Here is a 23,191-nt window from a genome sequence, read left to right on the forward strand (position 1 = left end):
ACACAGAGATCTCAAATGCATGATGGTGGCTAATCCAGTAAGGGTATAATTCTGCAAGGTGCTGAGTGCCTCTGAGAGGTGTTGAGCACCCTCAGCTCTTACTAGCTTCAGTGAAAACTGATGTTGCCTAGCACTTTCAGAAGGTGCTCAGTCCCTTCATCAGACTGAGTTCTTAGAGCTAAGTTCTTGTCCCACTTGAAGTCAGTTAAAGTTTGCCATTGTTCTCAATGGATATGTCTACACTGCAATTAGAAACCCACCCCTGGCCTGTGCCAGCTGACTCAGGGTTCGAGCTCAGCAGCTGTTTAACTGCAGTGTAGACGTTCGGGCTTGCCCTGGCTCTGGGCCCCTCACAGACTTGTAGAACCTGGGCTCCAGCCAGAACCTGAATATCAACACCACAGTTAAACAGCTGGTTAGCCTGAGCCCCACAACCCTGAGTCAGCTGTCCCGGGCCAGCCACTAGTTTTTAAATGCAGTGTAGACATACCAGTAGGACCAGGAATTGGCCCTGCATGTCTGACATTGTCTCTGTGACAGAAGATATGAGAAAAAGAAACAAAACCTTATGTAAGCTGAGTCGCATGGTAATGTTGCTAGAAAAAAAAACAATAATTTTTATCTGGATGGTACAGACCAGGATGTGAGAAGAATGCTAAGAGACAATTTGCTTGCTAATCCTCTTTAAGAGGATTAAGTGAGTTTTCTCTTAGAACATCACATGCCAATGTTTTCAGTCTTGATGTTACCTGACTAGATAATGTGAAACTTGATCCAGTGTTCTGCAGAGCACTGGCTAAGAAAAGGTACGTCTAACTTTAAAAAGGTGCCGTCACAAAAATTACAATCCTTGTTTAAAGAGCTGAACCTGGAACATGTGATGGCTAAAAGTAATTCAGTAATTTAATGTTCTTTTTCATTTCAGTATCTAAAGGGTATATTTTGTACACAAACGTGCATTAAATTTTTGAAGTTTGAAAATTTCTCAGTGACTATAGGTGGTGAAAGAAATAAAACCTCTTTTATGGTACTATCATTTGTTCAACAACACCTCATTGGTTTATACTGTATATTTTATAATTAAGCTATACACTGGCTATATATTAGTTCTTCACTTATGAGAAATATTGCACTATTGTACATTGGAGAGTAACAGACATACAAGGGGAGGAAATATGTCTGAACTGAAAATATTTCTATTTGATTGGGCCATATTCTGATCTCAGTTACTCTGATGTAAATCCACAATAACTCCACTGAAGTCAAACTTACACAGATGCAACTGTGAAAATAATTTAGCCCATAGCCATCTTTAAGCAGAAATAAAATAGATCTAGGTCTGTCAAGATATACAATGAAATGTGGAGTTATTAATTTTCTCTTGACCTGGTTTTTGCTTAGTAATCACGTTTTTAATTAAATAAAGTTGCATTTCAAATGGTTGTAGCAAAGAAATACTTATATTTCTGTTGATCAACCAAAAGTAACTAACATCTGTTTACATTTTCTTTGGAAATTTAAACAAAAAATATAAGTAAAAAAGGAATTAAAAATCCTATCACGGTATTCTATTTTTAAAAAATGAAAAAAAAATTAAAAAGTCCTTTACGTTTATTTTCAAAGTATTTTCCTAGAGGTTAAAAAGTATGCTTGTAAGTGATTTAAAATTTGTAGATAACTAAGGATATGTGTGGGAGTTTATTTCCTGTAGATGAAAACATAACACTGTATTAAAATTAACACAAAGAATGTTTTACTGCCATTCCCACAGGCAAAAGGGTGTGAAAAAGGTGGAAACTTCAGTTTGTTTGAGAGACAAAAAACTAAAATAAATCTAAGTCAAGATATGTTATTAGATGCTCTAGTGCATATCAATAAATGTCTTGCATCAGCTATCATTGATCTCACTTGCTTCTGTGTTTTTGTTTCTTCATGGTAACTGGTTCTCTCTTGAAGTTAATGAGAGTCCATAAACATCAGTGGGAGTTAGTTGAGACCCCCAACTGCACTCCTGTATTTCCAGGGGTGAAAGTAACTTAAAGGACTTACCCATACGCCGGAGTCCTGGGCGGGGGCGTGGCCTCAACAGGAAGAGGCGGGGCCTTTCAATATTTAAAGGCTCTGGGGCTCCGGCTGTGGCTGGGAGCCCCAGGGCCTTTAAATCACCCCAGAGCTACCAGCTGCAGAAGTGGCTGGGAGCCCCTGGGTTCAGGGGTGAATTATAGGGCCCAGGGTGCCAGCCACCACGGAGCTCTGGGCCCTTTAAATCACTGCAGGAGCCCTGCCGCAGCTACCCCGGGGCGGCAGGGCTCCAGCGGTGATTTAAAGGACCCGGGGCTCCGGCAGTGGGGCTTGGGCGGCACTTTAAAGGGCCCAGGGCTCCCCGCAGCAGCCGGAGCTCCGGGCCTTTTAAATCACCTCCAGGGAAGCCAGTCCAGTCTGGCACAGCGTACCGGCTTTTGCCGGTACGCCGGACCGGACCGGCTTACTTTCACCTCTGTGTATTTCAGGGCTACTGCACTTGAGTTGCAAAAGTGCTGAAGTATTGTGAGAGAGCCTGTTTTAGGGAGATTTCCACCCAGTTTTGTAAGTGAAGAATTTTTGGGAACTTTGTGTCAGCATCCTGGGGGCTTCTCTGAGTTGAATTTGAACTTCAACATGTTTGAGCTACTGCCGTTCCTTATCAGATTAAATGTACAGTGCACTGAAAGGGACACATCAGGTTTAAGGTTTACAATAAATAGTTCAGGGTTTTACAAGCGGGAAATAGAGGGTGCACTACGAGTTTGTCTTCACTGCGTTGTTAGCTCTGGTTACGTGCACTAGGGTGAACTCTCTTGGTCAGCCTCGCTCAAGTGAGAGCAGTCACACTGCAGAACACTCCCGCTGCGCAGAGTGTTTGTATTAGCAACACAGAGTAGATGAGTTCCCACTGCATTACTAGTCAGCAGCTCTCATGATTGAAGCAATATCTTAGGCCAGGTAGCTTAAGTGTAAAGCACCATTTAACTGGAGCTAGACACTTTTGGGTGTTCATTGAAGTTGAGTTAGGGACAACGCTCAAGCTATCCCTCGAGCTAACACGGCAGTGAGGTAAGAAGATTTAAGCTTGTGCTGCTGAAGAATTGGGTATATTTTGTCTACAGTGTCCATTGTTTATGTCTGATCATGTTTAATTATCCCTGTGAAATTAATCCTACTTAAATCGGAGTAAATTTTCTCCTAAAGGGACAGTGTTCACCACTAAGTATATTCCACTCATTTCATAACAGTTCACTTTCAGGTGGGTGCTGAAACCAACATTACGCTAATTGGTAGGTAATCTCAGAAATAGTGCTTCCAGATCACTATTAACGCACACAGGCGGGGCAGTATGGTATGCAATCGAGGGAAGCTTGACTGTCCTGTGGATAAACAGAGGGCTTCAGTCTCCAGGTCTGCAGGTCTAGCACCTTTCATCACCACTATACTCACATGAAGAAAATTAAAAAGAAATTAAGAGGCGACACCGTCAAAGAGGGCTGACCTAAGGTTGGACCTGCCTTTTTTTCCCCCTTAGGTTTGTGTGTAAAGTTCATGTTGCCCTAGTGATTTCCTGTAAAAGGGGAAGGGAGCAGAATCAGAACAAAAGCTAGTGTTTCTTCTTCTGCGAATAAGAAATAAAACATGTCCGCACTCCTGAGCAATACTAAAAACAACTGAATTCATGGGCTGGGGGAAATAAAACCATTTTTGAGGCTGGAACTCCCCGTGAATGAAGCGTGGAGAACTTCACAGGAAAAGATAGACTGAAGAAAATGACGTTTTCCAGTGGGGATTCTGTATGGAGGTAGACACTTGGTACAGTCCATTAGCGGTAAAGAGCTATTGATACTGGTGATATGACCATCTTGCTTTTAACACAGTTAATTTTTTCTCCATTCCGCAGGAGTCATATTTATTGGTAAAAATATTTGCTGGTCTGATAAAACTAGTAATCATATTTCCTACTTCGTGCATGAGCCCACTCTCTCTCTTTCTCTCACCCTGACCTGAAAGCAGTCCTTACACATTGACTCCACTGGGCTTGTAGGATCAGCCCTTCCGTCATTTATAGATCATTCTGTGTAGGGTCTACATTGTGTAGTGACCAATCAGGATTGGTGCCTGGCATGCCTGTAAATTACTCTTTTTCACCGGCGCACCGGTTTCATAGGAATAGAATTTTTTTAAATTCTATTTTAAGGTGGGAAGTATATTTAGAATAACAAAGTTATGAGCAACTGAAAATGGATGGCTCTAATAAAGACGGTTAGGCAACCTTAACATGAAGTAAATAATCATTTGGTTTGCGTTGTTCATTTTACACTTGAGACATCCCAGTGTGCCTTACAAAATGGGGGTCAAATTGCAGACACAGTGTCCAGCCTTCTCCTGGGTTCATTGACCGACCTCTGGCAGATCCCTGGGGGGCGGAAGAGCCTGTCCCTTTTTTTACACCTTGCAAACACTTGTACAGCTCGTCACACCAATAAAATCTCGTAGATTTAAACTGAGTTAGATACTGATTGTGCTGTGACAGCTCGTCACACCCATAAAATCTCGTAGATTTAAACTGAGTTAGATACTGATTGTGCTGTGACTGTGAAGGGAAACTCCACTATGTACTTAGCTTTTGCTCAGAGACTGAGCCTTGGGCTTGAGAACCAGTTTAAATGAATGAGATAAATATTGGCTATTTTCGGAGATTTATACCTTCTGCCTATGCCTGTGAGCTCCTTGAGCCAGGAACCATGTCTGCCTCCATACTTTGCTGCCACTCAGCAAATAATCTAGTAGACCAGCCACCAGCAATAGAGGGACTTGGGTTCTACATTTCTACATTGCTCAGTGGTTTGAGCATTGGCCTCTTAAGCCCAGGGTTGTGAGTTCAATCCTTGAGGGGGCCACTTAGGGATATGGGGCAAAAATCTGTTGGATGATTTAATTGGGGATTGGTCCTGCTTTGAGCAGGGGGTTGGACTAGATGATCTCCTGAGGTCCCTTCCAACCCTGATATTCTATGATTTCATTCTGAAGGACTGCTCCACCACAGAGCCTCCCTTAAGTCCTATGCTGCCCCTTGGTACTGCCCAGCCACTGCAGTGTGCTGCACAGGCATGTTGCTTTAGAAACAAATCTAATAAAAATAAATGAAAATAACTCTCAGATGTCCCTTAGTGCAAAGCCCACTTCTCCTCTCGGGTTTCCCTGAGGCAAATGGTAACATAAAATATGATATCACAAGCTAAGAAATAATCAAAATATTGTATTGGGGACAGTTCCACCTGCTCCCCAGCCATGCCCCTCTGAGTGTGATGGGGTAACAACATTGACACAAACCCTCTCTCCTTCCTCTCCTCTCCCAATGCACAAGTCATCCTGTAACCCATTCACTCCTCCTTTCTCTCCATGCAAGAAACAGGTGGTAGAGCTTTCATTTAAAATAATAACTTCAGTTTTGTTGCACAAAACACCGCGTTAGTACAGGAGGTCAAACCAGGGTTCCTTCTGTTGATCTGATGAACTTAACACCGTGTGTTTTTCCTCTCACTCATCCTCCCTAGGTTGAGTCAGCAGTTTGGTCACCTCCACCACTATGTATCACCTAAAGTCCGTCGCATCTGGTGAGAAGATGTGAGTGTACATAGTGTGTTGAGCCATTTGCAGCAGAATGAGCAGAGTCTCCTGGACATTCATTGTGAAGTCTAGCTAGACTCCGTCTTTCTGGAAATAAACATTTGCACATTAGCTCTCTACTGCAGAAGGGGGAGGGGGAAACTTGAATGCAAATGTTTGCTCTGAATTACATTGTGGATCGATCGATACTGAACTTTTCTTTTTATTCTGAAGAGAGAAAAGCTATTCTTCTTGTCTGTAGGAGAGGTCTCACCACAGTCAGAGCTGGAGACTTCTGTCCGGGCCTCACTTGAACGTGCAGATAAGGAAATAAGGATGGCCCTGAAGAAACTCGTGGATTCCACATCACTGCATGTGACTCTTCCTCCAAGCATGAGAGGAAAGGCTGGTGGCTTTGGCGTTCTTGAGTCCACAGCTTCAGATACAGAAAATAGGCATCCGGTGATAGTTCATGAAGTCAGCACGCAAACCCAAAGTGCTGGAGGTCATGGTAGGTTTGGGTTGAGTTTGGGAAATGTCCCGTGGATGTTAGACACAAATGTTGCCCAGACCAAAAAATGAAGCTCTTCTCAATTCTATATCTCTTGGTGTTCTAAACAGAGATGGGTCCAAGATACAAAATTCAGACACCACAAATTGTGGGGGTATCCAGACCAGGGCTCGTGATGTAAATGGGGGCATTTGCAAATTTGGATCTGAAGCTGAGTTTGGACTTTGAATGTCCCCAAAGTTCATGGATGGGGGATGGCCATGTCTGGGGTTTTAGCCTGGGGTCATCTTGAATTTTAGACCCTGAATATATTATTTGTTTATGTTTACTGAGTGTCATAAACAACATGGTGATTCAGGCCTTTCTACTTGACATGCCTTGGCTAAGTGCTACAGACTTTTCAGGCTAGAAGGGTATTAAGGATTTATTTACATTGTAGCCCTAATAGAATTTTGAGCATTTTCTTCATGAGTAAAAATAATGCCCTGTATAACTAGAGTCAATTTATGTCTTGCAAAGAGAACAAAAGCTTTCATATTTGTGTTATTGTATGTTATTTTTAAAAAATGGTAAATACATTTCACCTCTTAAATCTTGTAAAGAGCCTGGTGAATACTACAGCCCTTTCATTCTTCACCTTTACTAGCTGCCATAATAACTAGAGAACCGATTTGTCTAACCCATTGTCATTTTGTGTCAAGTCATAATAATTGTTCTTAATCCAGTGTGGTCTTAAAGGGACACTGTCAAGTAGCTTTCGGACCCCAAATCTAGATTTTTGTTAAAAAAAATATTTTGTTACACAACATACTGAGCGTGCAAACATTTCATGGAATCAAACAAAATAAATTACATGAAAATCTTTAGGTGCTACTTATTCAAAGGCTTTCCTGTGCAGTGTTGGAAACCCAAAACAGTAGCATTCTGCCAGTGCAGGAGAACCAAAAAAATGATTATAAACAGAAAGTGAAACAGAATAGTTTAGTTCCTTGACAGTAGCTCAGGGAAGTGCAAAAAAGGAAACCAGCAGCATACAAAGGCGAAAAAAGTAAATTAAGTATTTTTAACGTTCTTTCATTTTCAATGACTTAAGACATTATTAACATGGGTATGTGCTTTTTAGAAATAGATGCTTATTATCTTGACATGTGTCCCTTTGATCACCTGATTCTGAATAAGAACAAGAAGGCAAATATTTCAATAGCATTGGTAGTAAGAAAGCATTGAATGAAGCTCCTACTCATCGGTGAACTGTGGTCTTTTGTTGGATGCCATTATATAACAGTGCTCTCTAGTAAAGCTGCCCAATTAGCTTACTAGGAAGAGTCACTTCTCTTTCCAATACAAGCTATCACTAATGATCTCCAAGCCACCCTACCAAAGAATGACAATGCTTCTCTTCCTCTGCACTTTGCACATTCCATTGCACAGGACATGGCATTCTTCACCCTTATAGGTAACCCTGATGGTAAGTATCACAAGGTGATTAGTTCTTGCTGGAATAGACTATCAAGCCCATTTTGGAGGAAACACCTTGATTAAAGAACCCACCCATCTTTTCATTTCATCATATTTCTGATAAAGAGAGTCTGGACCTGATTCTGCTCCCATTCATAGCAGTGTAAATGAGGAGAACTTCCATTGAAGTCAATGGAGTTATAACAGTGTAAAAGGTGTGACATCAGAATTAGGCCCTCTTTACGGTAGTAGCACATATTAGAGCCTGATTTTTATCTCCTTTGCACTGGTTTTACATCAGTATAATCCTATTGACTTCATTGGAGCTACTTCTGATTTACACCAGTGTGAGTTGACAATCAGTCCAGTAATTGTTGGTGTACCCTAATAATGGAAGCATTGAAATTTATCAAGAGCCAAAATTTGTCATTTTCATTCAATTGGCAAGCTGGAGGACAAACTCAGCCGATTATTTCCCTTGAATGTATGTAATTGATCAACTTGTTTGCTTCACACATGCTGGATTTTTTTTTCATTTCTATTTAAATTTTCTTTGTACCTTTCCTATTCACGCCTGGGTGTTTGCTCACAACAAAAATCCTGATGCTTTTGCCCAGTCAGCCATATTCGAACATCTATCATTTGTATTTCACTGAGAACACTTTGTTTCACGTAGTCCTCTGAAAAGGGCCAAATTCTCCTCTTAGTTACGGTGATTGAACCCCACTGAAGTCTGATGGGTTGTTCTGCTGGAACTCAGAGCAGAAATTGATCTCAAAGATGCGCCCTTGGTTTTAGCCATGTAGTCCTATGTAACTAGTCTAACAGGTCCTGTTTTCATTGTCAGGCAAAGAGCAAGACAGCACTGGGAAAATTCCAGATGAGAAACTGAGTGAAACAAAGTCAAGCCCAACCACTTCGCAAAAAGAGACGACTGCAGGAGCTGCAGGAGGTCAGGAACGCACTATTCCCATTACCAGGTAAGCATAAACATCATGACGCTTAAAGCGTTGAATGGAATTCTGAATGTGTCTTTGTCCTTGAAAAAGCTGCCCTACAATCCAGTTCTCTCTAATGTTGTAGCTAGTAGCTTGAACTGAGCTGAGTAGATTTAACATAAGAACGACCGTTCTGGTCAGATCAATGGTCCATCTAACCCAGTATCCTGTCTTCCAACAGTGGCCAGTGTCAGATACTTCACAGGCAATGAACAGAACAGGGCAATTATTGACTGATCCATCCCCAGTCATCCAGTCCCAGTCTCTGGCAGTCCCAGGTTTAGGGACATCCAGAGCATAGAATTGCATCCCTGACCATCTTTGCTAATAGCCATCGATGGACCTATCCTCCAGGAACTTATCTCATTCTTTTTTGAACCCAGTTATCCTTTTGGCCTTCACAACATCCCCTGGCAACAAGTTCCACAGGTTGATTGTGTGTCGTGTGAAGTAGTTACTTGTTTGTTTTAAAACTGCCTGTTGATTTCATCAGGTGAACCCTGGTTCATGTGTTATGTGAAGGAGTAAATTGCACTTCTTTATTCACTGTCTCCACATCATTCATGATTTTATAAAAGCAGCAAAGAGTCCTGTGGCACCTTATAGACTAACAGATGTATTGGAGCATGAGCTTTCGTGGGTGAATACCCACTTCGTCGGATGCATGCTCGAAAGCTCATGCTCCAATACGTCTGTTAGTCTATAAGGTGCCACAGGACTCTTTGCTGGTTTTACAGATCCAGACTAACACGGCTACCCCTTTGATACATGATTTTATAGACCTCTGTCACATCTCTCCCTCCTCCCATCTCTTTTCTAAACTGAACTGTCCCAGTCTTTTTAATCTCTCCTCGTATGGAAGTTGTTCCAAACCTTTAATCATTTTTGTGGCCCTTCTCTGTACCTTTTCCAATTCTAATAGATCTTTTTCAAAATGGGGTGACCAGAGCTGCACACAGTATTCAAGGTGTGGCTGTCCCATGGATTTATACAGAGGCATATCACAATGTTTTCTGTTTTATAATCTATCCCTTTTCTAACAGTTGCTAACATTCTGTTAGCTTTTTGACTCTGTGTTCTCTTTTTTGAGGGGTAACAGCTAATTTAGAACTCATTATTTTGTATATATAGTTGGGATTATGTTTTCCAATGTGCATTATTTTTCACTTACAAACATTGAATTTCACCAGCCATTTTGTTGTCCAGTCACCCAGTTTAGTGAGATCCCTTTGTAACTCTTTACAATCAGATTTGAACTTAACTATCTTGAGTAATTTTGTATCATCTGCAAATTTTCCCACCTCGCTGTTCACCTCCCTTTCCATTTACTAATATGTTGAACAGTATGGGTCCCAGTACAGACCCCCGGGGTACACCACTATTTACTTCTCTCAATTCTGAAAACTGACCATCTAATCCTACCCTTTGTTTGCTGTCTTCTAACCAGTAACTGATCCATGAGAGGACCTTCCCTCTTATATCATGACTGCTTACTTTGCTTATGAGCCTTTGGTGAAGGACCTTGTCAAAGGCTTTCTGAAAGTCCAAGTACACTATGCCAACTGGATCACCCTTGTCCACATGTTTGTTGATTCCTAAGAATTCTAATAGATTGGTGAGGCTTGATTTCCTTTTACAAAAGCCATGTTGACTCTTCTCCAACATACAGTATTCATATATGTGTGATAATTTTGTTCTTTACTATAATTTCAACCAACTTGCCTAGTATTGAAGTTAGGTGTACCTGCATGCTAGCATCACCTCTGGAGTCTTATTTTAAAATCAGCATTACATTACTATCCTGTAGTCATCTGGTTGGCTGGTTTAAGTATAGGTTACATACCACAGTTAGTAGCTCTGCAATTTCATATCTGAAGTCCTTCAGAACTCTTGGGTGAATACCATCTGGTCCTTGTGATTTATTACTGTTTAATATATCAATTTGTTCCAAAACCTCCTCTACTGACATCTCAATGTGGGACAGTTCCTCAGATTTATCACCTAAAAAGAATGGCTCAGATGTGGGAATCTCCCTCATATCCTTTGCAGTGAAGACTCATGCAAAAAATTCATGTAGCTTCTCTGCAACAGCCTTATCTTCCTCGAGTGCTCTTTTAGCACCTCAGTTATCCAGTGGCCCCAGTGATTGTTCGGCAGGCTTCGTGCTTCTGATATACTTTTTAAAAATTGCCGTTCGTTTTTGTGTCTTTTATTAGTTGTTCTTCACATTTTTTTGGCCTACCTAATTATGTTTTTATACTTGCAAGTTTATGCTCCTTTCTATTTTTCTCAGTAGGATTTGACTTCCAGTTATTAAAGAATGCCTTTTTGCCTCTAACCACCTCTTCTATTCTCTTGGTTAGACCCAGTGTCATTTTTTTGGTCCTCTGACTTTTTTTCATTTTTTTTTTTCATTTTGGGTATACATATACTTTGAGTCTCTATTGTGGTGTTTTAAAATAGTTTACATGCATCTTGCAGGCATTTCACTCTTGTGACTGTTCCTTTTAGTTTCTATTTTACTAGCTTCCTTGTTTTTGTGTAGTTCCCCTTTTTGAAGTTAAATACTGCTGTGGTGGGTTTCTTTGGTATTTTTCTCCCTGAAAGGATGTTAAATTTAATTACATTATGGTTGATATTACTGAGCGATTCAGGTATATTCACCTCTTGGATCAGATCCTGTGCGCCACTTAGGACTGAATCAAGAATTGCCTCTCCCCTTGTGGGTTCCAGGACTAGCTGCTCCGCGAAGCAATCATTAATGGTGTCTAAAAATGTTATCTCTGCATCCTTTCTGAGGTAACCTGTATAGACAATATGGGGGTAATTCAAATCTCCCATTAGTACTGGGTTTTCTGTTTTTGTAGTTTCTTTAATTTTCCTGAGCATTTCACAATCACTGTCGTCATTCTGGTCAGGTGGTCAGTAGTATATTCTTTTGGCCATGCTGTAATTATTCAAGCATGGAATTTCTATCTGTAGAGGTTCTGTGGTACAGTTTGATTCATTTAAGATTTTTACTATATTTGACTCTGTTTTCTTTTATGTATAGGGCCACTTCCCCACCAGTGTGACCAACCCTACCGTTTCTATATATTTTGCACCCTGGTATTATTGTTTCCCATTGATTATCACAGTTCCACCAAATTTATGTGATGCCTGTTATATCAATATCTTCATTTAATATGAGGCCTTCAAGTTCATCCATCTTAGTATTTAAACATCTAGCATTTGTCAATTATAAAATTTGTCAATATTTAATTATTTGCCTTCGTGCAATGTAATTGAATGGGACTCTTTTTGTTTGACTTTCTTTTCAGTTCCTACCTGTATTTTATTAACTTCTATCCTCTCCTCCTTAGTAGGCTATAGAGCAGGGGTCGGCAACCTTTGGTACGCAGCCCATCAGGGTAATCCACTGGCGGGCCGCGAGACATTTTGTTTACATTGACAGTTCGCAGGCACGCCCCCCCCGCAGCTCCCAGTGGCCATAGTTCGCCATTCCCAGCCAATTGGAGCTGTGGGAAACAGCCTAAATTTGGCCTCCAGGTTCTCTCCTCCTACGTTTCCCTTCTTCATTGGTATCTACATGTACCACGACCACTGGCTTTGTCCCAGCACTGCACATAAGTCAATCCAAATGTTTTGAGAGGTCCCCAGTCTTCACACCAAGCAGGCAATTTACCATGCCGTTCTCCTGGTCATCACCCAACTAGATAGTATAGATATTTCTAATAATCAAATCCCCCATTACTATTACTGGGGTTTAGTATGATCTTTAAAGTGTTGTGCCTGTTTGTCATATGTCAACAAGACAAAGGAGAGTGGAGAGGTACACTACATGGGGAGTAATTAAGTCCCCAAATCAAAACTATCCTGGAATCAATTTTAAGTAAATATTGAACTCACTGGTAGTTAAACACCCAGAACAACGGCAAGATATAATCCTAAAAGGCTGTATTATCCCTTCTCTTTCATGTGTGTGAAATTCATTGCTTGTATTTGGAGACATGAATGCACATTGCAGGGAGAACAGACCAGCTAGAGTTTCAAAACACATTTATGTTGTAGCTGGTTACGTTTGTGCCAGGGACAAGACAAAGCAGGGTTTTTCTCTGCCATAATTTATATCCTAAAATGTCTATGATCAGTGAGTAATAGTAGCACCATTGGCTCTAATTACTATTATTCTATACTCCAGCTGGTGGGGATGTCTTTTAACATGTCATTATGAGCAGTGAGTTAGTGAGTGGGAGGCATCTGAGGATGTTGTGGCCTGGTCTGTTTAAGTTGCATTGTAGGTCCTGCTTATTATTGTCTGAGGTGAAGGATGTCTGGGTAATGACTCTGCCTCTTGGTTTATGTGACAAGAACATCAGCAGTCACGGAGGGAGCAGACTGGTGTAGAAGAGAAGGCGCAGACGTGGTCTGGGATGTCCAGAGTCAAATTTATATTGAGACCACAGAAAGAACCTGCGTTTATAAAACAGAGGAGAAGAGCCCAGCAAGTAAGAAATTTCATCGTTTTACCCTTCTTTCTCAGCTTCCAGCGTTGTCTCATTGTTTTGCCAACGGCTGCAAATTTATCACAATATTTGGTGGTTTTCTTAAAGCCCCGGCTCAGGTGAGCTTGGAAACTGGAAGCCTAAAGGGTCAAAAGCCAATAAAAAGAAGTGCAGATGTATTAGTTTTTAAATCTCGTGGTTTTTAAGCCAAGCACATGACTTTGGGGGCATCTTGGGTTGGCAATACTTTGAGCAGCTCGCGAAATGTAATCGTCACTCCCGTTTGTTGATCCCCAGCTTGATTCTAACATAACCGAATTCTCTTTTAAGCAACGTAAACCCTTTTGTCTCCCCAGGCCCTCCATATATGCAAGTGACCATTGAGGATGTGCAGGTTCAGTCTGGGGAGCTTGCCAAATTTCACGCGGTTATTGAAGGAAATCCCCAGCCTACTATTGCATGGTATAAGGTAGGCAGAAGATATTTCCCATAGCGGATGAGTGACACGGAAAGGAATGGGGTGAGGAGAAATTAACAATAAGGGAGAAGTTAGAAAACAGTTGGCCATAAGGGACTTTTTTCTCAGCCATAATAGGCTCAAATAGCCTCCTGTATTTATCATTGGGCCGAGAATGGATGGTCTTATTTGCAGGCAAAGAAGTGATGAACCTTCAAGGTTAAAACTTCTGATTGTTAAATCAATTAAAGAATAATACAAATATAGGAATGTAGGAATTGCCAGACTGGACAGTGCTCCATCTTATCTAGTACAGCTGGTTCAGAGGAAGGTCCAAGACACACAGTGGGACTGGACAATTACGGAATATCCTGGCCATAGGGGAGGCTTCTTCCTAACTCCTGTCAGTGAGAAGTGGGCTTGTAAATGTCCTTGACATTAACTGAGAATGAAGCAGCAGTACAAAAACGGGAAACATCTTCCCATTGTCATGGAGATACAGCTGACATTGCTGGACTATGGTTGACAGGCTTCCAGAAGACTCACACAACAGCAGATCTTTACTGTGTTAATGATAATAATTTACACATTTATTGCACCCTTCATCTAGGGATCTCAAGAACTTTGCAGTTATTAATTAAGGCTCACAACACCCCTGTGAATCAGGTAAAAAGAATCCCCATTTTACAGATGGGAAAAGAGACACGGGGAGATTAAGAAGTTTGCCCAAGGGAACAAAGGAAGCCAGTGTCAGAATAAGAAATAGAACCTAGGAATCTTGACTCCTAACTCTCTACTCTAACCACTAAACCCCTCCTTAGCCAGACTTCTTTGGTCTTGAAATTGAGCTGGAAATCTCAAATGAAAAGCCTGTAGTATGAGACTTCCATTACTACTTGGTAATGAATGGAAAATACTGAGAGCTCCACTTTTTTGTGGTATTTCTGCTTTTGGTCTTGGCTAAACCCGAGAAGTTGGGAATTTAAAAAAAAGGCATCAGATTTAGATTTTTAGGGAAAGGTTTGAGTTCATTCTTATTTTACCTGCGCTGGGGTTACTCCATCCAAGTTGCTATTGAAAACAAAGCATCAGTACCAGGGCATAGAACATTTTCTCTGGAATATAAGCAACTTCTATATTCTAAGTGCACAGTAGATCTCCATTTTAACTGCTGTTGTCCTACCTAAATCAGTGATACTCAGACTGAGGCTTGCCAGCCGCAAGAGGGTCTTTAATGTGTCTCCTGCAGCTCTTTGCAGCACGTGATATTAAAACGCTGCGTGATTTAATTATAACCAATCTAAGCTATTGACCAATCCGGATGCTTTTACTATGTTATTAACCGATTAATTTATCAACTTGCACTAAATTATTAACTTATTTGCTGTGAGAATAAAATATACATATCTAAAGAGAGAGAGAGTAAATGAAACAATGAATTCACACTAGTATGGCTCTTTTGGGTAATGTTGATCGCTAATTTGGCTCCTGAACCACTGAGGTCCAAGTATCACTGATCTAAATCATTGCAGTGTACCAGAACCTATTTTACTCTGGCACTTTAATAGTGAAGTAGTGTCTCATTTTTCTAGGATAATTCCTTGTTGACCGACAGCAACAGAATCCATCAAGTGAAAGAAGGCACAACATACGCTTTGATCCTGGACAAAGCTGCCCCAGAAGATGATGGCGTCTATACCTGCATTGCCAAAAATGCAGGAGGGGAGGTCTTGTGCAAAGCAGAGCTTGTTGTACATGAAGGTAACTTCATTTCTTAGGTTTGATGTATTGGCTCCCCGTGGCCATGTAGCCACATCCACAATTGTGGGGCACTGACTTGTGTCTGACGCTTAGGCTTCTGGGGGCATATTCCAGGGTTATTAGCACCTAGCTAGCTGGAGCCACTCGAGGACTTGGTTTGTGGTGTATTGTCTAGATATGCTATTTACACCAGCTGAGAATCCGGGCCCCTGTGTTTATGGTGCCAAACACCTTCAATAGCCTAATTCTAAAGAGAAGCTTAGAAAATGGATCATATTATTTCCCGCAGAACATTGTCAGCATGATTGCTTTGCATGTTGTGCCGTGGCCGTGTTGTGTGAACACTACTACTAACTTTTTCCTTGGTTACCAAAGCTAAGAAAGACCAAGTGACAAAGAAACAGAGCACCCGAAGAAAACTCCATTCCTTCTATGAGGTGAAGCAGGAGATAGGAAGGTAAGTGTGATTTTTCACTTTTATAATGTCCTGGCAGGAGAATCTATAAATGCCTGTCTGATCTCTTTTAAGATGTAGAGAACTATTGATCTAAAGTCGGCATGCTCCACAAACTCTAAGGAAGGGAGCTTCTATCCCTGCTCTCTGGCCAGAGCATGGAACCAGGACTACTGCACTACTGAAGAAGTTGTATCCCTCACTTGACCTGGAGGAGGGTCTCCAAGACATGGCCGTTTGAGGGCATATGCAGTAAAAAGGGAGTACACATTCTGTTGCAGTGGAAGTGTACCATATTAGGAGCAGCCTGGGTATCTCACTCCCCATGGAGTCCCGATGGAAAGGGGACGGGGGACAGCTTTTCTTCAAGGGACGAGGGGGAAATGGGGTAGCCAGTTCGTGAAGCAGTATTAATCCCAGTCTTGTGACAGGGAAGGTGTTTCCCTTCCACTCACAGGAAAATTCATATAATGCAGCTAATGGGAGAAACAAAGCAGAATACGATGGTGTGAGGGGGCTATGAAACCTGAGTCTGGAATGACCACCTAACTTCTGAGAGGAGGCATGAGTGAATTGTGCAGGCCTTCCCAAACACGTGCCAACACATTCTACGCATCACCCCAGGCTATCACTTATTTTGTTATTCACATCTTGTTTTATTCATTCCTATTTTTAGTTAAGCATCCAGGCTGCATTCAAGTTTGGCACAAGTGGGCAGAGCTCTCGTTGACTTTCTTCTCTTGCTGAGCCCACTTATGCCAGGACTTAATTTGACCCACCTTTTCTTTTTGCCCACTTTGCAACACAGTAGTTAGTATGGTAAAAAACATGGCTGAAATCCTAATCCCAATGATGTCAATGACAAAACTCCCATTGACTTCAGTGGAGTCAGGATTTCGTAGATTCATAGATTCATAGATTCTAGGACTGGAAGGGACCTCGAGAGGTCATCGAGTCCAGTCCCCTGCCCGCATGGCAGGACCAAATACTGTCTAGACCATCCCTGATAGACATTTATCTAACCTACTCTTAAATATCTCCAGAGATGGAGATTCCACAACCTCCCTAGGCAATTTATTCCAGTGTTTAACCACCCTGACAGTTAGGAACTTTTTCCTAATGTCCAACCTAGACCTCCCTTGCTGCAGTTTAAACCCATTGCTTCTGGTTCTATCCTTAGAGGCTAAGGTGAACAAGTTTTCTCCCTCCTCCTTATGACACCCTCCATGCCTTTGGTATTGTGGGATCTCAGTGGCTTCCACAAGTGCAGTATAAGTTCACTGGGCTGCATTTTTCCTTCACTTCTATGCATGCAACTGCATTGGATTTCACTTGAATACCATTGACTTCAGTGGGTTTATACCCAAGTAACTGAGGGCAGAACTGTGCCCAGTTTTGTAAAGTTTTGACATGTCTAAAGCACGGGAGTTGATGGGATTGTCATCCCTGCTCCATGTGTGCAGGGTGTTCCCTGAGATTTTTTAATAAAGGGTGGAAGGGACGATAAAACAATCTCCGTGTGTACCCCAAAGTTGGGTGAAGTATTACCATGTAGAGAAAACAGCGTTGATAGGCCAAATTCTGTCTTTGGTTACACCCGTGCAATTCCACTGACTTGCTTTGACACTTGTGCAACCCTGTTGAGTTCAGTGGGGCTGTACAGGTATAATGGAGGGGAGAATTTTGCCCCAAATGCATTATTTTGGTGTGACAGATCCATGAATGTGTACCTACAGACACCATGTCTGTCCACCAAGAGTGAACCTGGGGCCTTCAGCACATGCCCCTAACACTGGAGCTGAAGGTGTAACTGTTAACTGGCAGTGAATAGCAGGCTGTTCAGTTTTGGGGGGCCAGTCAGCAGAGGGAGACATGATCTCACACACAATAAAGTCAGATCGTTACATTAGACTGCATTTAAGGTGAATGTGGAGGGAAGGCTTTGAGAGAGGATTGCATGGGGGTAGACAATGAACGCAAGCATCGTGAATCTGACATGCAGGAGGATGCAGGGCAAAACTTCAATGTGGTATATTTTTTGATTCTGTACAGGGGCTCTTTCAGCTTTGTGAAACGAGTTGTGCACAAAGGCAACAGAGTATCCTGTGCTGCCAAGTTCATACCTCTGCGAAGCAAAACGAGAACCCAGTCCTATCAAGAGAGGGACATCCTAGCCACGCTCTCCCATGATAAAATCGCCCAGCTGCTGGATGAATTTGAAACAAGGAAAACCTTGGTTCTGATTTTGGAGTTGTATCCTTTTCTTCCCTTTTTTTCCTCAGATAATGCAGGGAAGTGCCAGTTCAGGGAAACCCATGTCAATATAAATATAACCATTTATATTTTTCACCTGAGATAAAAGGACACATTTGCACAACATAAACATATTAAAGATTGTAAGCTGCTCAGATACAATGGGAATGGGGGCCATATAAGTACAAAAGATGGGTGGATTCACAATTGAAAAAGCTGTTTTAGAAAAATACCTCTTGCACCAATTGATTATATAGCACCAAACATTTTACTGAAATATATGAAAGATGAGGTCCTTGCCCCAATGGGATTATAGTCTGGATGGACAATGTGCAAGCACAGTGGAAAGATACTGAGGTGCAACCAACCAACATGACTAATGGGAGAATTTTAGCACAAAGCAGCTTGTTAATTCCATGGATTTCATTTAATTTTTAAGGAGCAAAGATTTTCAGCAGTTGCGTTTACCATTTCCCATAGGAGGACTGCCCTAGCTCCTTCTGGATTGGAGGTTTTTTATAACAGACCTTCAGACAATTCCTGGCAAAGAGAGAGGATTTAACATCACCCATGCTGCCCTCTGGGATCTGTTCTTTTTTATTATCAAAGATTGTATTTGTTGCAGAATGCTAGTAAATTATAAATAATAAACCAATGGTCTTTGTTTTCCTTAACGTCCTTGCTAGGTGCTCCAATGAGGAGCTCTTGGACCATTTATTCAGGAAGAGTGTTGTTACTGAAGCAGAGGTACCAATTTCTTGTCATTTTAAAATTTCAAAGTACGGTAGGTGCACTCCAAAATTCATTCTGGTTCGACAGAATATGGCCGTTTTATTTATACTACCCATCTTAAGTCTAGGGACTATCTCAGAAACATGTGCTATCCGTCAAGCCAGAATGAATTGTTTAAGGGCCCACCCTGAAACTTTCATTCCCAGTGATAGCTTCTCAACGGAATAAAATGAGAAGCCAAGGGCTTTTGATGATAAACATGTGCTCAGCCAAATTTTATATTTCTTTGTTGGACCCAAGAACATATTGTCTCCGTAACTCTACCACTTTCCCACACCACAACTTCTATCATGTAGCTTCCATGTGTTTTGACTCGTGTAATAATTTCATGTTCACTAGGGATTGTATTTTTCTTCACCTCCTTGCACTCCCCAAGCCAAGAACTGAGATGGTATCCTCTGAGTTTTTACAGTCCATTCTAGCTCAAAATATAAGAGCCATGTAGTCTGTCTCTTTCTGGAACACAAGTCTCCTACATTCCAATGGCTACTTTTATTTTTCTCAGGTCTCGGCGGAATCATCAGATAAAACTGTAGAGGCAAGGCTAAATTACCTTCTAACTGGGCCTAGATATTAAATCCCCACCCGTCGTGAAATTTTACTCATATTCGGATCTGTGCCTGGTCTAAAAAATGGCTTTCTAACACTATTTAAAAATGTGTTTGCCCGGTCGACACAGACCAAACAAACTGTGTTAGATAAGGGCCTGAGACGTAATGTTGAAATCTGGATTGGAATTTCCCCCAAAGTTTGGGGGTATTCATATCCCCTGTTAAGTGCATCTCTGTTTTTAAAGCTCAGGCTTCCTAACATCTGGAAAACTCTGGTGTGTGGAAGGGACCATTTAGGGTATGTCTGGACAGCCCATGTCAGCAAGCCCCCAAGCCTTGATCAAGAAACTTGTAAGCCTAGGAAATGGGGATAGGCTTCAGAGCCCAACATCCAGCAGGAGCTGCAACTACAAAGCTCTGTCTACACAGCTATTTTTAGAGAGCTAGTATGAGCCCTGGTAGCCCAAGTCTGTCGACCTGTGCTGGGAGGCTTGTTGCCACGGGCTGTGTAGACATCCCCTTAGCTGCTGTGTCTGAATTCCATGTTCTAATGTTTGGTTCCCCGTCTGTTTCACATAAAATAGTCTCACTTTAAAAGTTTATTCCTTTTTGTAGAAGTGTTACCATTAGAGTTGGCTGGAAATTTTTTCACTAAATATATCCGTTTCTCAGATCTAGAATGGAATTTCACTGGTGGGGATAGGTCCATATCCAGGTCCCACTCCAGAATAGCCGGTAGACGAGAGGTTAGGACACTAATCTGGAACGTGGAAGACTGAGGTTCACGTACTCCCTCTGAGTAACATAATCACTGGGCTATTGGCTGTTCTGGGGTGGCTGGAGCTTTATCGGTTATGGCGGGGGCGGGATTGTGAAAAATTTCAAAAGGTCTCATTTTTAATGTGCACCGGAAGGAAAACAACTTTTGAAACATGGAAACTTTTCACAAAATGGAATTGTTTTCCAGTCAGCCTTAACGATCAGTTCAAGCTGTATTCCCCATATTACTTATAGGAAATATTTCTGGAATTGGTAATCCCACTGAAATGTGAATTAACTTTTTAAGTAGACCCACTGTACTATTCAAATGAAAATGTTTTGTAACTGATTTTGATTTTTAAGGTCAAATTATATATCAAGCAACTTTTGGAAGGACTCAGCTATCTCCATAACAATAACGTACTTCACTTGGATATTAAGGTAACCCACAAAGGAAAATCCACCTTATTTTAGCCATTATAGCTTGTAGGTCAGGAGACCGATGTGCTTTATTCAGACTATATATTAAAGATTTACTTATATCTAAAAATAATACCCTTTTGCAAATAAACTTTCTCCATGTTTTCTGATTCATTAGCCTCCCAATATCCTGATGGTTTATCCTGAAAGAGAAGACATTAAGATCTGTGACTTTGGGTTCGCTCAAAAGATAAATCCATCTGTGCCTCAGTACAGCAAATACGGGTCTCCAGAGTTTGTCTCCCCAGAAATTATCTCTCAGTCACCAGTGTCAAAAGCATCTGATATTTGGTAAATTGTCACTTTAAAAAAAAGTTATAGCACCTAAAAACATAACTTTGGGGCTTCAGGATGAATTGATTGATACATTGGGAACATTTACCGTAGAGGGTTAAACACACTCTATTGGAAACATGTATGTATTTTAATTTTGCTGTACACTTTTGCTCTGGGAGGGCCTTATCTTGTGAGTTGCTAAGCATCCTCAGTTCTGCGGAAGTCATGGTGGTGTACTGAATGTCTGATATGTAGAAATACACAGTGTTGATCATATACAAAATATTTCCAATGCAACATCTGGCTAATTGCTTGAAGAGGTAAAGAAATTGGGCTTGTAATCTATTTATGCAGTGTAAAGAAGTGTTGTTTTTTTTAAAAAAGGATGGTAGGGGAATTTCCACCAGTGCTTTACTGCAGAACTGGTACAATGATAGGGACAACGTAGAGTTAAAAATGAAAGTTGAGCAATTTAGAGGGTAAGGGGACTTGAGCCAGAATGTTAAGAACTCTGGTTTTTCTCTGTTTTTGATAAAATGTATTAAATGCTAATGGCAAACTATAAAACAAAATCTGTGTTTAAGAGATATCCGGTAGGTAGTCCAGCAAAGCCAGGGAAAGCCAGAATTGACATTCCTGATATGTTTACAGTTAAAAAAAAAATTAACATATTTCTTCTTTATACGTAATAAAGAAAAAAAATGCACACAAACCTGATTTTTAAAAAATCCTTCCTAAGTCACCTTTAAATAAATTGTGCAAAAATTTTTTCCTGTGTTTTTCCAATTGTTTCCTGAGCTGTTTAAAAGAAAAATCAGGGCTAATGCAAAGGGACAGTTAGAATTTGCCTTTAAAAAGCGAATCCGTATAGGGCAGGTACAGTTATTTGGATTATTGTCACTTGAAATCAGGGAAGCTATATGGTGAGGTAGGGGGAGAAGCAAGAATATCTGTCTGATATAAGTATGTTTCTTTTCTTCTCAGGGCTGCTGGAGTCATCAGCTATTTAAGGTAAACAATCTGCTTTAAGGGCCCTATTTAGCTTTCCTTAATCCTGATTCAGGTAAAACTTCCAATGACTTTAGTGGGAGTTTTGAGTGAGTAAAGAGTGAGATGGTGGTGATTGTTATTTAGTCATTTATTTCATGTGTATGTTACCAACAGCGTGCTAAGCACTTTCAGTTCTAAAGATGATGTCCCTGTTCCAAAGAGCTGACAGCTTCTATGAATATTATAGTCAGAAACCGTCAGTTCATAGCTTTGGGTTAAGTATTTCACAATGACCCATACAATCTTATGGATACATATTTTGGCCTTCCCTAATGTAAAGGTATGTGTCCACGTTTACATAGCTAAGTTGCAAGGGCGATTTTGAAAATCAAACCCTTAATTTTTCTGTTCTTCAAATGCCTTATCTGTAAAATGGGGATAAATAATTTTTCAAAGTGCTTTGCAAACCCTGGCTGGAAGATGTTATAAAAGTGCAAATATTATTATTACTTGTGCTGTGCGTCTCTCATTTTGAATCTGCCTCCTATTTTAAAACCTTTGTCATCCATTTATGCTTTTGGAGGGTTGAGCAGCAATCAAATACTAACAAATCATGTCTCCTTTTATTTTATAATGTTAATACAATAAGCTTAACCTGCAAGTCTCCATTTGCTGGGGAAAATGACAGAGCAACCCTTCTAAATATCCAGAATGGGACAGTTTCATGGACTATCCCTGACTTTGTTCACCTAAGTGAAGAAGCGAAGGATTTTATCAGACAGATATTACAGCTCTCTCCTGAGTGAGTACATTTCTATTGTTCTCCAAAAATATTGTCCCAGATGTTTGTGGGATGAGCTGCCAATTCTCAGCCGGTCAGACCTACATTCACTGTGAGAAGTACAAAATTTGGACAAGTTGGTATGGTTAGTTAGCGAATCAGCCTTTCACCTCTGAAGGCAGCTGGGTTCAAATCCATATTTATATAGTCACCAGAAAACTACCCTGAAGAGTTTATAATCGAAAGATAAGAATGTGTGTAGCGAGTGAGCAAAGTGTCTTGTTGTTAAGTATCAGAGGGGTAGCCGTGTTAGTCTGAATCTGTAAAAAGCAACAGAGGGTCCTGTGGCACCTTTAAGACTAACAGAAGTATTGGGAGCATAAGCTTTCGTGGGTAAGAACCTCACTTCTTCAGATGCCACATCAGATGCCACATCTGAAGAAGTGAGGTTCTTACCAGCGAAAGCTTATGCTCCCAATACTTCTGTTAGTCTTAAAGGTGCCACAGGACCCTCTGTTGCTTTTTACA

The 23,191-nt window shown here is 41.0% G+C and overlaps 1 protein-coding gene across 20 annotated transcripts in view; it reads left to right on the forward strand.

Annotated features, from left to right (window-relative positions):
- The window catches only part of OBSCN (obscurin, cytoskeletal calmodulin and titin-interacting RhoGEF), a 296,265-nt gene that overhangs the window by 244,796 nt on the left and 28,278 nt on the right, over positions 1 to 23,191 (forward strand). For all 20 annotated transcript variants that reach the window (XM_034759817.1, XM_034759797.1, XM_034759802.1 and 17 more), the window contains 12 exons: positions 5,900 to 6,148; positions 8,454 to 8,586; positions 12,976 to 13,112; positions 13,466 to 13,578; positions 15,159 to 15,327; positions 15,703 to 15,784; positions 17,834 to 18,034; positions 18,721 to 18,781; positions 20,500 to 20,577; positions 20,735 to 20,907; positions 21,877 to 21,903; positions 22,532 to 22,684. In XM_034759817.1, coding sequence (XP_034615708.1) covers positions 5,900 to 6,148; positions 8,454 to 8,586; positions 12,976 to 13,112; positions 13,466 to 13,578; positions 15,159 to 15,327; positions 15,703 to 15,784; positions 17,834 to 18,034; positions 18,721 to 18,781; positions 20,500 to 20,577; positions 20,735 to 20,907; positions 21,877 to 21,903; positions 22,532 to 22,684 — 1,576 coding nt within the window. The remainder of the gene's footprint in view (positions 1 to 5,899; positions 6,149 to 8,453; positions 8,587 to 12,975; positions 13,113 to 13,465; positions 13,579 to 15,158; positions 15,328 to 15,702; positions 15,785 to 17,833; positions 18,035 to 18,720; positions 18,782 to 20,499; positions 20,578 to 20,734; positions 20,908 to 21,876; positions 21,904 to 22,531; positions 22,685 to 23,191) is intronic.

This window comes from Trachemys scripta, chromosome 2 (assembly GCF_013100865.1).
Source record: "Trachemys scripta elegans isolate TJP31775 chromosome 2, CAS_Tse_1.0, whole genome shotgun sequence".
Classification (NCBI taxonomy): domain Eukaryota; kingdom Metazoa; phylum Chordata; order Testudines; family Emydidae; genus Trachemys; species Trachemys scripta.